At 45.4% G+C, this 14,638-nt stretch overlaps 2 protein-coding genes and 1 pseudogene across 2 annotated transcripts; 2 read left to right on the forward strand and 1 right to left on the reverse strand.

The window, feature by feature from the left end:
• Positions 1–906: 906 nt before the first annotated feature.
• Positions 907–7,463, reverse strand: LOC133887286 (uncharacterized). The gene is made up of 5 exons (XM_062327224.1): positions 7,341–7,463; positions 4,350–4,702; positions 3,316–3,400; positions 1,359–1,448; positions 907–1,252 (listed from the first exon to the last, which is right to left on the reverse strand). Exons 1-5 carry the CDS (start codon positions 7,461–7,463, stop codon positions 1,220–1,222), a joined length of 684 nt encoding a protein of 227 aa, XP_062183208.1. The 3' UTR covers positions 907–1,219.
• LOC133886145 (actin-7-like) lies at positions 7,146–9,913 on the forward strand. The gene is made up of 5 exons (XM_062325883.1): positions 7,146–7,306; positions 8,090–8,161; positions 8,247–8,640; positions 8,727–9,340; positions 9,462–9,913. Exons 2-5 carry the CDS (start codon positions 8,102–8,104, stop codon positions 9,525–9,527), a joined length of 1,134 nt encoding a protein of 377 aa, XP_062181867.1. The 5' UTR covers positions 7,146–7,306; positions 8,090–8,101; the 3' UTR covers positions 9,528–9,913.
• Positions 9,914–11,034: 1,121 nt separating this feature from the next.
• On the forward strand, positions 11,035–11,916 carry LOC133887252 (tubby-like F-box protein 14; annotated as a pseudogene).
• Positions 11,917–14,638: the final 2,722 nt, after the last annotated feature.

Genomic DNA, 14,638 nt, shown 5'->3' on the forward strand with positions numbered 1-14,638 from the left:
TCCAGGATTAGGAAGAATTGCAATGGCATATGAAGAATTTACCCCTTAATGGAACAATTTAGCCTGCTTATCCTCAGAAAATCATCAATCCCTTTGACGGCGTTGTACAAGATTGAGCAACCTCGAAAACGAGTAAGCACCCAATTCAACAAGGATTTAATGAGCTATTGTTTAGAAGAAAAAAAGAGCCAAGAGCCCAAGACCCAAGGTGGCAATTAAGCTAGTGTGTCACGGTCCATCAAATACAATCAGAATTTGTTTGGCAGAGCTTTTCAGAGCAGCTTCCTAGTTAAAATTAGGGGAGCTCTGTCAAACAGTAGCTTTCAGTTTTTAGCTCTCTGAAATCTGTAGAAGTAAATATCTGAAATGAACCATAAGCTAGGGAGCTGAAAAAAATAGCTTCATTCACTTTCTGCACAAAATTATTTTCTCCATATATTTTATTTTTAAAAATCACTTTCAGCCATATAATCACTTACTCTAAAGAATTACTTTTCACAAAAAATTTAAATCAGAGAGAGTACTATGAAACAGACACTCAATCTAAGCAGCATTGGTAGATGATTTTGCCTGATGTTGTGGGATATGGACTGCAACACACTGCAGTAGCGCCTACTTGTAGACAAGATACCATGACCACCGACCTACACTGGCCGGATAAACAACTTCGACGCCCTCAAGCGTAATTCCGACTCGCAAAGTCGAAGTAACAATCAAGCTTGCACAGCCCACAGGTACGGGAAAGCTTCAAGGTAGAAATGTATACTACAATCCACCAGGCAAGTTTGTTCTTGTCCTCTCGCGGCTTTAAGCCTTCAGAAAAACGCAACTTCGTGCGCGTGCCGGGACATTATCACAGCAGAAGCCTGCCACAAAAATAATAGGCTTACCTGGAACAAGCCCAACTAGAACAGACCCAGATTCCATTCACGTAACCCTCATGGGGAAAGAGCATAACACTGGAACAAATGTGTTCCATATGCTTTCAAAAACTAGAATGGTTTGAACAACACAAACACGATCACCGAATGTATGTATCCTTGCACCGAATGCTCAGTCCAAAGAAACCCACATGCTTGCAAAGCAAAATTGTTGCTTTTATTACAAGTACACGGAATCGAGGCACAGACAGTAGACAGTTTATGAGCTCAGCCGGTTTCCAAAGTGGACAAGGTTAGGGCAAATGAACAGGTCACTCGTCGAAACTGGTATCACGTCATCATTTGAGCTTCTTTAAGAGCTTTGGTGCTACCTGCAGATGCATGTTTCACACAAAAATGGTTATTCTCTAGCTCGGCAGTGCTTTTCTACAATAATCTTAATAAATATTAATCTGTAAGTTGAAAGCAAGTACTTACACATTTGTCGATGCATGACCAGTAATCAAAATATTGCCCAGTGCAGTGTTTGTGCCCAGTATCATCATTCTCAACTCTCTTGACGCATTTCTGAAAACAAACAGCCACCAGAAAGAATGAACAAATACTCATGTGTCATGTTATACATAGTAAAAGCGTTGAAATATTATCATCCTAGGGTAAAACGTAACTGTTATGAAGGCTAAAAAATTCAAATTCAGTTTACAGAATATTAGTATGGGTCTACAGCACCATAACCAAGAAATCACGATGAAAATTTATGTGACTATCAAGCTTACAGCTAAAGTTGTGCATTCGTGAAGCTAAGACTTAAGAATCCCATGGGAGTTAGGCATGTCCCTGATAATGTTATGCATGCTGAAAACAGGACCGCATAGGAAATCTATTATGGTTCAATCAACCTACAGGCTAAACATAACAATGGTTGGACAGCTAGTAAAACGTTAAGATTTGTGCAGCTCATTGCACTACTAGAAAAGGCATATCAATATCGGTTGAAAAACGGCTTCACTGCCGGTTTTTCAACCGCACTCTTTACTCAGCATTGATAGTATAAGATTTTATGCAGCTCATTGCACTACAACGAAAAGGCATATCAGTGCCGGTTGAAAAACGGCTTCACTGCCGGTTTTTCAACCGGACTCTTTACTCAGCACTGATAGTAGGATACTATCAGTACCGGTTGCTCACCCGACACTATTACTATTTCTAAAGAATTAAAAAAAAAGGAGAATTGACGGCGACGGGAGCGACATCCAAGCTGGCTTGGAATCGAGCAGGTTCGGATGCCACTCCTGCCGTCGCTCCCGCCGGGCACTGCCAGGCACACCTACAAACACGGCGGCTCGAAGGCCGCTGCCACAACACATGCAAAGAATAATGTGCTTAGATCCCGCTCGACCGCTGCTCACCCTGGATCCCTCCGCCACCTTGCTTGGATCCATCCGCCTGGATCCCTCCGCCACCACACCGTGCTACACCCTGGATCCATCCGAGGAGTGTGTGTGAGAGAGAGAGAGATAAGAGAGACAAGAGAGAGAGAGAGAGGGACTTAGTCGAGGGGGAGTTGGCCGACAGTGGGAGGGAGAAGGCCTATGGGGAGTCGCGAGGGGAGGAGGCCAGTGGGGAGGGGCGAGGGGAGTTGGCCGGCGGTGGGAGGGAGAAGGAGATGGCCGGCTATGGCGAGGATGGGAGAGGTTCATGGCCAGCTAGGGGGGGGGAGAGCGAGAGAGAGAATTGGAGAGAGAGAGAGAGAATGGAGAGAGCAAAGAGATAAGGGAGAGAGAGCCAGCGGACGCGAAATGAGCCAAAACAGCAAAGTAATGAAATTTCAGGTTCGGAAGTAGTATCATTGTCGGTTAGTATTAAAAACCGATACTGATACTACTTATCAGTGCCGGTTTTTATCTGAATGGATGAGTGGTTGCCTGGTTTTGCTACGAAGCGGTTCGGCCAGAACCGACACTGATGAACCGGCACTTATGACTAGTTTTGTAGTAGTGTTGTTTCATCACTTTTGACCTGATCAGAAAATGACTAGTTGGCATCATGGCATGACTGCAATTAAAAGATTCAGAGCACAACTCTGAATGGCATAATTGTGTTGCCAAGACAGGACAACAGGAAATATGAATATAAGAATATACATAAATATCAGACCATATACCACTTGATGGATAGTATTAGCTTCTGGTATTTGCCGCCAAGAATAAATCCAATACATGACAAATTCTTCAAAGTGCATTGTTTGTGAAGAAAGGTTTCATGACAAATTCTTCTACCCTTCAACTAACCCCAATGAGCTAATATTTGAACTTTCGTGAAGAAATAGAAATATTATCATATAGGAACCCTTGTACAAACTGAAGAATATGTTAAACAATAAATTAAAGATGTGTTAAATTTTGAGCTCCCATAGAAGAAAGAGAGTGCAGACCTCGTACTCATAAAGTGATTTTACACACTGTGGCTTGCACCGTTCCTCAAGGTACTTCTTTTGATCAACAAGTTCCTCATCCTCCCTGAGATAGAACAACATTAGAAAACCACAGAACTTGAGACAGAAAAAAGGGAGTGATTTATAGCAATCTAGTAACAGCCCAATAAATGGGCCGCTGCGGTATGAATAGCACTTCGGCCTTTGCAATGTGGGAACATAATAAGTTAGCTGATTAACATTGAGAAACCCAGGATATCCACGGAGTAATATTGTCAGCAAAGAGGACGCCTACGACACTCTCCTATAGCTTGAAAATGAAGCCACAAGCCAAACAAATCTCAGTTCTCAACTTAACATCAAGGACAGAGTTGTATTTTGGAGTCAGGTGGACAAGAAAACACTATACTGATACCCCACTTGTCCTCACAAGATCATCTATCCCTCAGGTGGCATTGTACAAGATCTGAACAACCTCCAAAGAGTAAACACCCAAGAAGAATTCAGTGTGCTGTTGTTTAGAAGAAAAAGGAGCAAGACCCCCAAGCATAAGCTCATGTGCCATAGTCCTCCAGCTAGATCAAACAGGAGCCTGAGCTCGGGGTGTGCACTGCAATGCACTACAGTAAACCCTACTTGTGGACAAGATCCCCCTTTGGCCCGATAATCAGACTTCCACGGCGCGCCCTCAAGCATAACGAAGCTAGAAATCAAGCTGCCACAGCCCACAAGCACGCCAAAACGAAGCTAGAGATCTAGCTACGCGCCATTCTACTCTAATCCACCAGGCAAGCTTGTCCTTGCGCTCTAGCAACTTGAGCCGCAACCAATCAGACCGTACCCCAGCTCGATGGATTTCTCGGCGCTCGGCGCGGAGATGCATCCGCAGCTAGCTCGATCCAGCTCCAATCGAAAGACACCGGACACGCGCACTTGGGTCGGTCGCGAGAACCAGGACGGCAAGATTTCGAAACTACTGAAGAACAGGTTGCAAAGAATCAGAAAGGCGCAGAGAAAAAAAATAAAGTTCTCACATGGCGACTGTGGGATCTGGACGAACTGATCTTGCTCCGGCAGGAGAAGAGGGGATCTGATCCGAGAGGATTAGGGCTGGGTTGGGAGTGGCAAAGGGGGAAGTGGATTGTGGTCGGTGGAACAGAGAATAGACGAGTTGACGCGACGCGATTCCACGCCGTATCTGATTGTGCTGGAGTTGGGCGGTCCATGCTTCATATTCGCGCGCAATTCGCGAACAAATCCGCAAGTGCAACAGCGCAATGCGATTACTGTCACGCTTGCAGCGCTCTGATCTAGTTGCAAAATGAGGATCTCCTCCAGAAAAAAAAATATAGTCGCGATATAAAGAATGAACGAATTCTCTGTTCGTCTACCACCACTTTCCATCACCTTAATGATGCTCGAGTCTTGTTGCAAAAGCATCATCTCTCTCACATGGGAAAGGAGGAGGAAAAAAAAGGTGCAATTGGAGGAGGACACACGACGAGTTCTCTGTCCAGCATTGTTTTCCATGACATTTTGCTCACCACGTACGGTCTGTCATTCCATTCCAACGCTTTCTCAGGATACAGACTCTGTTTTTTTTTTCCTGAATACTTCGCAGATTTTTTAAAACAAAATGGCATGTACAAATTTTCAAAATTCTTTAAAGAACATCAGATATATATAAGAGGATGATCCATGTAGAAATACTTTTGAATGTTACTAGTTAGTTTTGCACAACATGCCCTCTGCTTGCTGTGCAGTTGCAGAAAGTAAGGATCCTCACACACACACACACACACACAAAAATATAGTTGCAATAGCAGGAATGCATGATTTCTCTGTTCCTCCATCGTTCTTCCCTCACCATCATCATCCGCATCTAATAAACTACTCTGGTCAGCGATTCAGTGCCAGCCCTTTTTCAGGTTGCCAACATGCTGCCATGATTGAAACAGTTGGGAGAGGAATTAATAAAGCAATCGATCAAACGAGGAAAGAACAGCACCCACCATTTTTTAGGCCACACGGGTACACACCGTACTGAAAAGAAGAGCCCAAGATCGCATCAGATCAGAGAGATCAACTGATCATGCAGGCATGCAGTCTGGCAGTGACAGCGCGGGCAGCAGCTGTTCTTCGCTGGTGCCGTGCCCCTGCCCCTGCCCTGATGATCCTTGTCCTGGTGACCATTTGATTAGCGCACAATCGCTGCATTAATCCGTATCATCACGTACACCATTAATCGCTCAACAGATTCTGCTTTTAAAACTGATTAACATCTCAAAGGTATGGTCTCATCTGTTGTAGTACTACTAGAATATTTAGTAGTGTTTTTTTTAAGGTGCAGACGAAGGATTCTCAAGAGATTTTATTGAATACTCCCTTTTCCCTTTAATTGTAAATATATAAGGCGCAGAACATTGACATAGTCTCCAATATAAGCTGTATAGATAATGTGTTAAAATGCTGATCCAAGTTATAACTGCTGCTCTCAATGAAAAATCGCATTGAAATTGTTGCTATTGTATTGCAAGCTGGATTAAAAAAAGAAAGAATGAGAGAAAAGGACTCCGTGAGATCCACCGGTTAGAAAGGCCCATGCTCAAATCGGATCCAGCGAGGAACGGGTTGGGCTGGTGGGCGCACCACGCCACCCATAGACGGGCCCGCCATCCAGGGTTTCAAAATGCGTGGTAACCGCTTGATATTCACGGTTACCGATTAATTCGCTGCAGTTCGCATTCAGAAATCGATCGGTTTTCGGTTAAATTCAAATTCAAAATTCAAAATTCAAAAAAATTAAAAATTTGATGAAATTCAACCGATTTCTACATAATTCCATCAAATTACTATCAAAATTCGCGAATATCGAAGAAATCACCAGGGCTCGGTATTCGGTCTTGAATCAAATTTTGAAACCTTGCCGCCATCTTGAAAATTCGGACGGCTCAGTATCTCCCACGCGGTTCATCAGAAGGCCAATAGTGTACATGCATCACCAGCTCATTGAAGCCCTTGGCTTTTCCAGTTTTTTATTCTTTGGTGATTGACAATTGGTTCATGCTGCCCAGTTTCTTTTTCTCCGTTTTTTTCTCAAACTCACCGTGGACCACTAGTTGCTTTAGTTGAAGGCATGAACTGGTTGTGCAGTACGCCTATGGCATTTGTGGGTTATGAATTGTTTGTTGTTGCACACATTTGAAAAAGAAAAAAGAAATTGGTGTTGCACATTTATCGATAGGCCCTTGTGTGTGTGTTTGATATGCGAATCGGTATAGATAGAAGTAAAACTACAAGATTTCTCACAAAAGGGAGCCAAATAGTAATGTATGAATCGTTCGAGAGGAATGGTACGCTTGTAATTCACATTGAGTTCATAGCTAAATAGTACGTAAGATTGGTGGCATGAAGGATTGGCAATCCATTTGACCGAGCACCGAGAACGCGGATGGTGCTAGCGGCCTACGTATTGGACGTGGTCGGACACGAAGCAACACTTGTGGCAGCTCTCAGATCCGCTAGTCCATGTGGACTCCATGTTGGCACGTCAAATCGGCGTGGAGAGCCCTTTGAAATGATATGGGCCTGCAACGCACAACTTAAAAAGATTAAGGACTCAAAACTGCAGTTTTAAAGTTCGTGAACCTTAACGATTTATCCCGACAAGTTGAAGGATCGTCAGTGCATTTTACTCTAATTAATTCTATATTTCTCATAACTAAGCTTAGATCATAGGGGCTTCGTTGCTATTTTGCTATCTGTCTGGACTCGGGAGAAGTTTTCTTTTCTACTTCGTATTTATTTATTTTTCTCCCCAACCTGATGTGCGTATAAAACCAAGCGCAAGGCGAACCCGAATCCCTGGCTCTCCGCACTCCGCCACCACAGCCATTTCTTCACTGCTTCCCCCTCGTCTCCTCTCGTCTCCGTGGGAGGAAGGACTTGCGGCAGGCGGCGGCGGCGGCAGCAGGCTCCCCTAGATCTCCTGGTAAGAGATGAAGGAAAAGGATATAAGAAATTACCTGCGTCGTTCGTTTCGTTTCGTTTCTGCACTGCGACTTGGGGTGCTGGATTTGGTCCTTTAGTCTCCTAAGCGCCGCCGTCCATAGATCCAAGGATGCGGGCCTGTAGAATTCCGATTCCATGCCCGATTTCCCAAAGTTGTGGTTCCGATGAACTGTTGAGTTCCTTGCATTTTCGCTTATGCTGGGTTCCAGCGTGCACCAAGCGGTCAAGAACCATAGATTTATTCATTCATTGTGCACTCTATAAATTTACTTGAAAAAAGAAACCATGATTAAGTTTAGTCTGATTTATGTGTCATCATATCTCATATGGCTCATGAGCAGAGATAGAAAGAAGCGGAACAATCGGTTATGTTGTTTCAGAAAGATATACGGCCATTAGTTTATTCTTGAAGAATGGGGTTTTGTTACTTGATCATGCATACTAGATGGTTATCGAATAATAACTGCTCGAAAACGTCTAAATTGGAGATGCCGTCCTGCTTCAGTCGATCAAGCAGAATCGTACTGCGACAAATGTTCTAGATTGGTTTAAAATAAAGCAAATGTTCTAGATTCTATGGCTATTAGTGGATACATGGCTTGTTTATTCTGTTTCTATGATGAAATCTTCTCTTCTAGAAAGGGAGTTAACTAGTTAGCACCGAGCTTTTGGGTGTTTCCATATGCTCCTTTTTTTTTTCTCTCGAAACGATTACTATTTTGCAATGTTTTAACCGTTGTCTGTTCATTCTATTTTGCACTAGAATCTGTAGGAAATGGCTGACGGCGAGGACATCCAGCCCCTTGTATGTGATAATGGAACTGGAATGGTCAAGGTTTGTAGCGCTCATTCATATTACTCATAACCAGCAACCTTGTTCTTGTGATTTAATCACACACATCCCTGAAATATGTTGGCAGGCTGGTTTTGCTGGGGATGATGCTCCAAGAGCTGTTTTCCCAAGTATTGTTGGGCGCCCCCGTCACACTGGTGTGATGGTTGGCATGGGGCAGAAAGATGCATATGTTGGTGATGAGGCACAGTCCAAGAGGGGTATCCTCACCTTGAAGTACCCGATCGAGCACGGCATTGTTAGCAACTGGGATGATATGGAGAAGATCTGGCACCACACGTTCTACAATGAACTCCGTGTTGCGCCTGAAGAGCACCCTGTGCTGCTGACTGAAGCCCCGCTCAACCCCAAGGCTAACAGGGAGAAGATGACCCAAATCATGTTCGAGACCTTCAATGTTCCTGCCATGTATGTCGCCATCCAGGCTGTGCTTTCCCTGTATGCCAGTGGACGTACAACTGGTAATAATCTGCTCACATGATGGTCAAATTTGATTTAGAGTTTCACTTTTTTCCATCTTAGTTATGGAATGCTGTTCTTCTTTCAGGTATTGTATTGGACTCGGGTGATGGTGTCAGCCACACTGTGCCAATCTATGAAGGTTATGCCCTTCCACATGCCATCCTCCGTCTTGACCTTGCTGGGCGTGACCTGACTGACAGCCTGATGAAGATCCTCACCGAGAGAGGTTACTCCTTCACCACCACTGCTGAACGGGAAATTGTAAGGGACATCAAGGAAAAGCTTGCATATGTGGCTCTTGACTACGAGCAGGAGCTGGAGAATGCCAAGACCAGCTCATCTGTGGAGAAGAGCTATGAGCTGCCTGATGGGCAGGTGATCACCATCGGGGCTGAGAGATTCAGATGCCCAGAGGTCCTCTTCCAGCCTTCTTTCATTGGTATGGAAGCTCCTGGAATTCATGAGACCACCTACAACTCCATCATGAAGTGTGACGTGGATATCAGGAAGGACTTGTATGGTAACATTGTCCTCAGTGGTGGCTCAACCATGTTCCCTGGTATAGCTGACCGTATGAGCAAGGAGATCACTGCCCTTGCGCCGAGCAGCATGAAAATCAAGGTGGTGGCACCACCTGAGAGGAAATACAGTGTTTGGATAGGAGGGTCCATCCTTGCCTCTCTTAGCACCTTCCAACAGGTGAAACTTGCACTTTTGACTTTTCAGTAGCTCATGAAGCAAAAAATGGCAATCCTGCAGTACTTTCAGTATGTGTATTTCCACTTAATGCTAACATTATACTCTGATATTTATGCAACAGATGTGGATCTCAAAGGGCGAGTACGATGAGTCGGGACCAGCAATTGTTCACCGGAAGTGCTTCTAAGTCTTGGAGCTTCTTCGGCTTTATTCTCTGTATCTGTTCCTTTCTTAAAGTCCTTTTTTGTGTAAGCTACTATGTTTGAGACTGTTAGCCTTTGAGCAGGCAGTGTTGTTGGATATACTTTGTGGCTCACTACTATGCAACTCCTGAACTCTTCATATGTAACATATCCAGTGGCTGTTGCTGCGGCTGACCAGCATGCATTGCTCCAGCTCCTTTCCATGCCAAGTTGGTTGCTAGTGGTGAAACCCCCAGAAAAGGGAAAATTGGAAGTTATCAAACTACCTAGGTTCATCTATTGTTAGAGTACTTGTGTCAGTCACACTATGGGTTCTCTTTGTACATTCATCTTTGAGATCTGCAACTCGTTTGATTCCTATTTCTGTTTATGATTTCTGAGACTGGTTATAACTTTCAAGTTCATGTATGGGGTGCTTCTCTGGGCTTTACCTTACGGATAGTCCCATCGATACTGAGCCGTTAAGCGCTAGTACGGAAATTTTTTATCGGTGGATATATCTTGAGCAGATGCCTGATCACTATAACAATTCTGTTGTTGGCTGCATTGTGTTATCACTCTTTGGGGGTATTTGTTGCTATAATCAATGCCATAATTGCTGAAATTCCTGTGCTGGTTTTGGTCCCTGTGGTACTGTAAAAGGTGCCATAGTGGTGCTACTTAGTGAGTGCATGAATTCAGGAACATGGGCTGTTCCCCTGTCTTGTGCCTAACATGGGCTGCTGCTGCTGCTTTGCCAGGACCATTGCTGGTTCCAACTTTCAGTACCCACAAAGTGATTATGCTGTCCATGCCCTTTTAATTGGTACTTTGTTTAACTGTTTAGCTGTAGCTTTTTGGTTAGATGTGAGATGTGTGCGGCTCTTGCTCTTGCTGCTGCTCCCAACTGCCTTGCATATTTGTAGCATGTGGAGTGGTAAGCATATTACATGTTCAAAATTCTGGCCTGGCCTTGGGTGTGTCACAAATCATCCGCACTCGCAGAATGTAGAGGTGGTAGCTGACTGAGAGCATCGACATCTACAATGCTCAATGGTGCAATGCATTAAAGAAACTAAAAGAGGGGAAATTCGAAGAAAAGAGCGACCCTACTTTAGGTCATCAGATTTGAAATAGAGCCATGATTCATGAAAGTTACAAAGTGGTGAGAGTTAGTTGATCGAGAGCATCCAAAGGGAACACGGGCCCACTTGTCAGAGTCGGTAGATTTCGCACGGAAGGCGTATTCGTGCTTCCCACGAAGGCGTAAAGCTGAAAACTCTGTAGCATCCCATCCATCATTCCATGGTAACTTGGACGTGGTGCGGCCATCTAAACACCATTTGGGCCATGCCCAGCACACTATTGGGCCTACGATGGCAACCGACAAGCCCAGACAGTCCAACCCAGCCCAGTCGCATGGAGGGAGAGAGGTTGATGATTAGAGGTGAGCCACTGGAAAGAAATTCTATGGGAATTTTTATTGAAAGATCTGTAAGACCATTTTTAGCTATGAATTCTGACAATATTTCTAGGTCTACCTACACATACATTGGGAAATTGAGGTACTGAGTAAACTATAACCTTGTTTAGGAACTTACAGCATTTTTATTTGACATATGTTGCTACTTGCATTTTTGAACTTTAGGTCAAATTTCCTTGGCACAAAGTTTGTAATATTAGCCTCCGTACAATGCAACTAATATTACGAAGTCTGGGAAAACGAGCCAAAGATTCTACTCCAAGAAGGGGTCGACGAAGGTTTCTTGCAGCAGGTACAGCATAGCACAAGTCTCATATGAGCTGAATGTCTTGGGAACTCGAGGTCCAAGACGGATGAACTGTGTAATGCACTCCATACCTGCCTCATGCCTTGAGGCTGGTGGCAGTGTCCCTTGCCAGCCAGATAGCATCCTTGCCCACTCCCTCAACGAATCCTTCAGCAGTGGCTCCTTCTCGAAGTCATCCGTTAAGGACCATTTCATGCATTTCAGCAGTGCCCGGTTCTCCGATGTCTCAACAGGTGGTGGCCTGGGGATCGGAGGTCGGTCACTACGCGATGATGATTAGTGCAAGGACAGGCCTTTGATTCTCCGCAACAAGGCTCCAAGATGGCATGAGCAGCTACAGTGCCGGTGCCTCAACTTCCGGGGCCGGGTGACTGTCACTTGGGTCAAGAACTTCCAGCTAGTTGCTGCGACACAGCGTGCTGCGGGAGCCCCAACTCCATCGCAGCCAGCCTCACCACCTCTACCGGATCAAGATGAGGTCATACTGCAATTCGGGAAGGTCGCAAAGGACATGTTCGCCATGGATTACCGCTACCCACTATCAGCCTTCCAGGCCTTTGCCATCTGCCTGACCAGTTTCGACACCAAGTTGGCCTGCGAATAAATCTTCCAGTGTGTGAGCATCACTGGCGCTTATTTGAGACACTGACTGTCGATGTGCTCATCCAAGAAGCCGACTGTCCCCAAGTTTAGCTGGGGACGCTATTCTGTTGCAGGTGCTGATGCCTTATTAGCTCAGAAACAGCCCCCCCAAAATGGGGTTATTTCTGTAGCTTCCTTCTGATAATTTGTAGCTGCTGCTTTGGTGTTGTATTTGTACTGTATTGCCATTTGTTTTGGTCTGTAGCATGCTATGTAACAATAATCCTGTATGGCTTTTGGATGCCTTTAGTGTTCTTTATTGGATTGTTCATCGGTGATGTTCATGTATTAACAGAGACAGTTATAATTCAAATGTATTCCAGCCTGGATAATTTTGGTAATATGGTGAGAGTGTTGCTGGTGTTGGGTTTCTTTGTTGTCCGCTCCTGTCACCATCTGAGATCAGGTTTTTGTTTGCTTCTAAGTGAGGTCTTCTATGGCTTTTGCAAAGAGTAAAGTATGCAGATAACTACATCAGGCACTAGCAAATCTTCTATGCATGCATGTAAGCCTGCATCAACATCCAGAGAAAGATTCGAAAGGGACCTCGTATTCTAGACGGCCATCTCTTTCTAGCGTTTGGTGAGCTGAAAGGGACAGGGTACGTACAGCATTTGTTACTCGTGTTGCTTGCAGAAAAGGAAATAGAATGCATTGATGGAGACCCAAAATATATCTGTGAAGTATGGATCAGCTCAATGGGAACCCCTTGCGTCTGAATCAAGGTAAGTTTTTCATTATTGGGCGGCGGTGATTCTTGCGTTTCGGGGTTCATCAAGAAATATAAAAAAGCCATGTCTGGAACATGAGACATATTAAAAAAATGGCAGAAATTGAATTGTTGTTTTGTAAAATATGTGTGTCCAGAGCAGACATCAAATCGTACCATAGCAGATTTGTTTTTCTGATCGGGGAACATGACTGAACCATCAACCCGATCTTATCCCGATGCCATATACCATATCCAATTATCTATCAGCTTTTGCAAGAACCGATCGAATTTCCTGCTGCGCAAGAAACGAAGAGTGCAGGGGGCCAACGGCAACAGCCAATTTATGCCTGATCATGGCAGCCCGGCCCACTAAGCCCAATCCGACCTAGTCCGAAAGAGCGTGACTTGACCTGGCCTGATCAGTGCATAGGCCAGGCTCAGGCTTAACTTTCCAGCCCATAGATTTTTTAGGCCGAGCTTGGGCTTCAAAAATATATCTAAAATCCAAAAAAGCTCAAGTTTAGTCCGAAAAAACCCGTTGTCGGGCTAGTCTCAGGCCAAAAACCCCGCCTAGCATCGTGGTTTTCCCGCTGGACTTTTGAAAGCCCGGCCCGGCCCAACCTTTGAACAGCTATAAGCCATTTGCATCGGTGATCGCTACAAGCAACCACTCTCTCTCACCTCATCTGGATCACTCTGAGCCAGGCGCCCACTTGAAAGAGAGAATGAAGGGAGAGCAAGTCTAGTAGTAGTATTCCGTGCAAGCATGTAGTGTATGTATGCCATGAATTCTTGATTCCCAAGCAAATCACCAGTTCATGGTGGTCGCCAGTGTCAAGTAGAATCTAGCTTAGCAAGTGCTCCAGATTCACTGTTGTCGTGTCCATTTGAAGAGCCTAAAGGTTGTTTGTTGTTATGGAATAGTTATGAGGCTCTCGTGACCTGCCTGGCGACAACGCGCCCGCTGAGAAATCTCCCCCAAAACGCCAAATCAAACCACAAAATCCCACCAATGAGCATTGTTCCTCGCCTTTCCCCAACCCAGATTCCCCAATCCCAGAGCTCCCACCCCCGCTGGACGCATCAACCCAGTTTCAAGATCCAGATCTAGGTGCTTTTTCAGATCGGCGCTCAGATTAGCATCTAGAAGTAAAGAAGCAAGTCTAGTAGTAGTATTTCCGTTTGTAGCTAGTAATTTCCGCCAATAATTACTGAATACCCACAACTAATTCCAGCCTCCCAGGCCAAGTCGCCAACCATCGGTCCAACATATCTCCTGATCTAATCGGCCCAAGCCCAAGACCATGGCTCCTGATTCGGAAATTCCTGAGTGGCTGAGTCCCAAGCCCAACGCCGTCTTAGCTCCTGACTCGTGACTCATGAGTCCTGCGGCTCCTGCCCTCATCCTCATCCAAACTCCAACGTCGCCGTGTTTTTCTCCGGGTTCCTGGCGCGCAGCCGTTGCGTGTCCCTCCGGGCTCCTACACCGCTGGCACATCAGTGGGCACCAGATCTGCCTGGTTGCTCAATGCCACGAGCCGACGACACGACGTGTCGACGCCACACCAGAGCGAGGCAGCGACACAATGAGCTGACGACGCGACGCACTGACGCCACACCACAGCGAGCCAACGATGCCACACCACACCGCAGCGAGTCCACATCCATGCCATGATACCACGCCACGACCTGATGACGCCACGCAGCAGTGAGCCAGCGACACCACCATCCACTGACGCCGCCTCCATGCAACAATGCCGCCTGTAGGAGAAGCACAAGCACCTGCATCGTCCCGACGCAAGCTCATGGAACCGCCAACCCAGCATCGTGAGGCCACCCCTCAGAGCTCACCGACTGCAACCAGTCCACCATGTCATGGTAGGCATGCCACATTGCCACTTGTTTATTTAGCACTTGGACAATTTGGTAGTTAGTAATCTACTACTCTTCTTGCAAATGTAGTAAACAATGA

This window comes from Phragmites australis, chromosome 12 (assembly GCF_958298935.1).
Source record: "Phragmites australis chromosome 12, lpPhrAust1.1, whole genome shotgun sequence".
NCBI classification, from domain to species: domain Eukaryota; kingdom Viridiplantae; phylum Streptophyta; class Magnoliopsida; order Poales; family Poaceae; genus Phragmites; species Phragmites australis.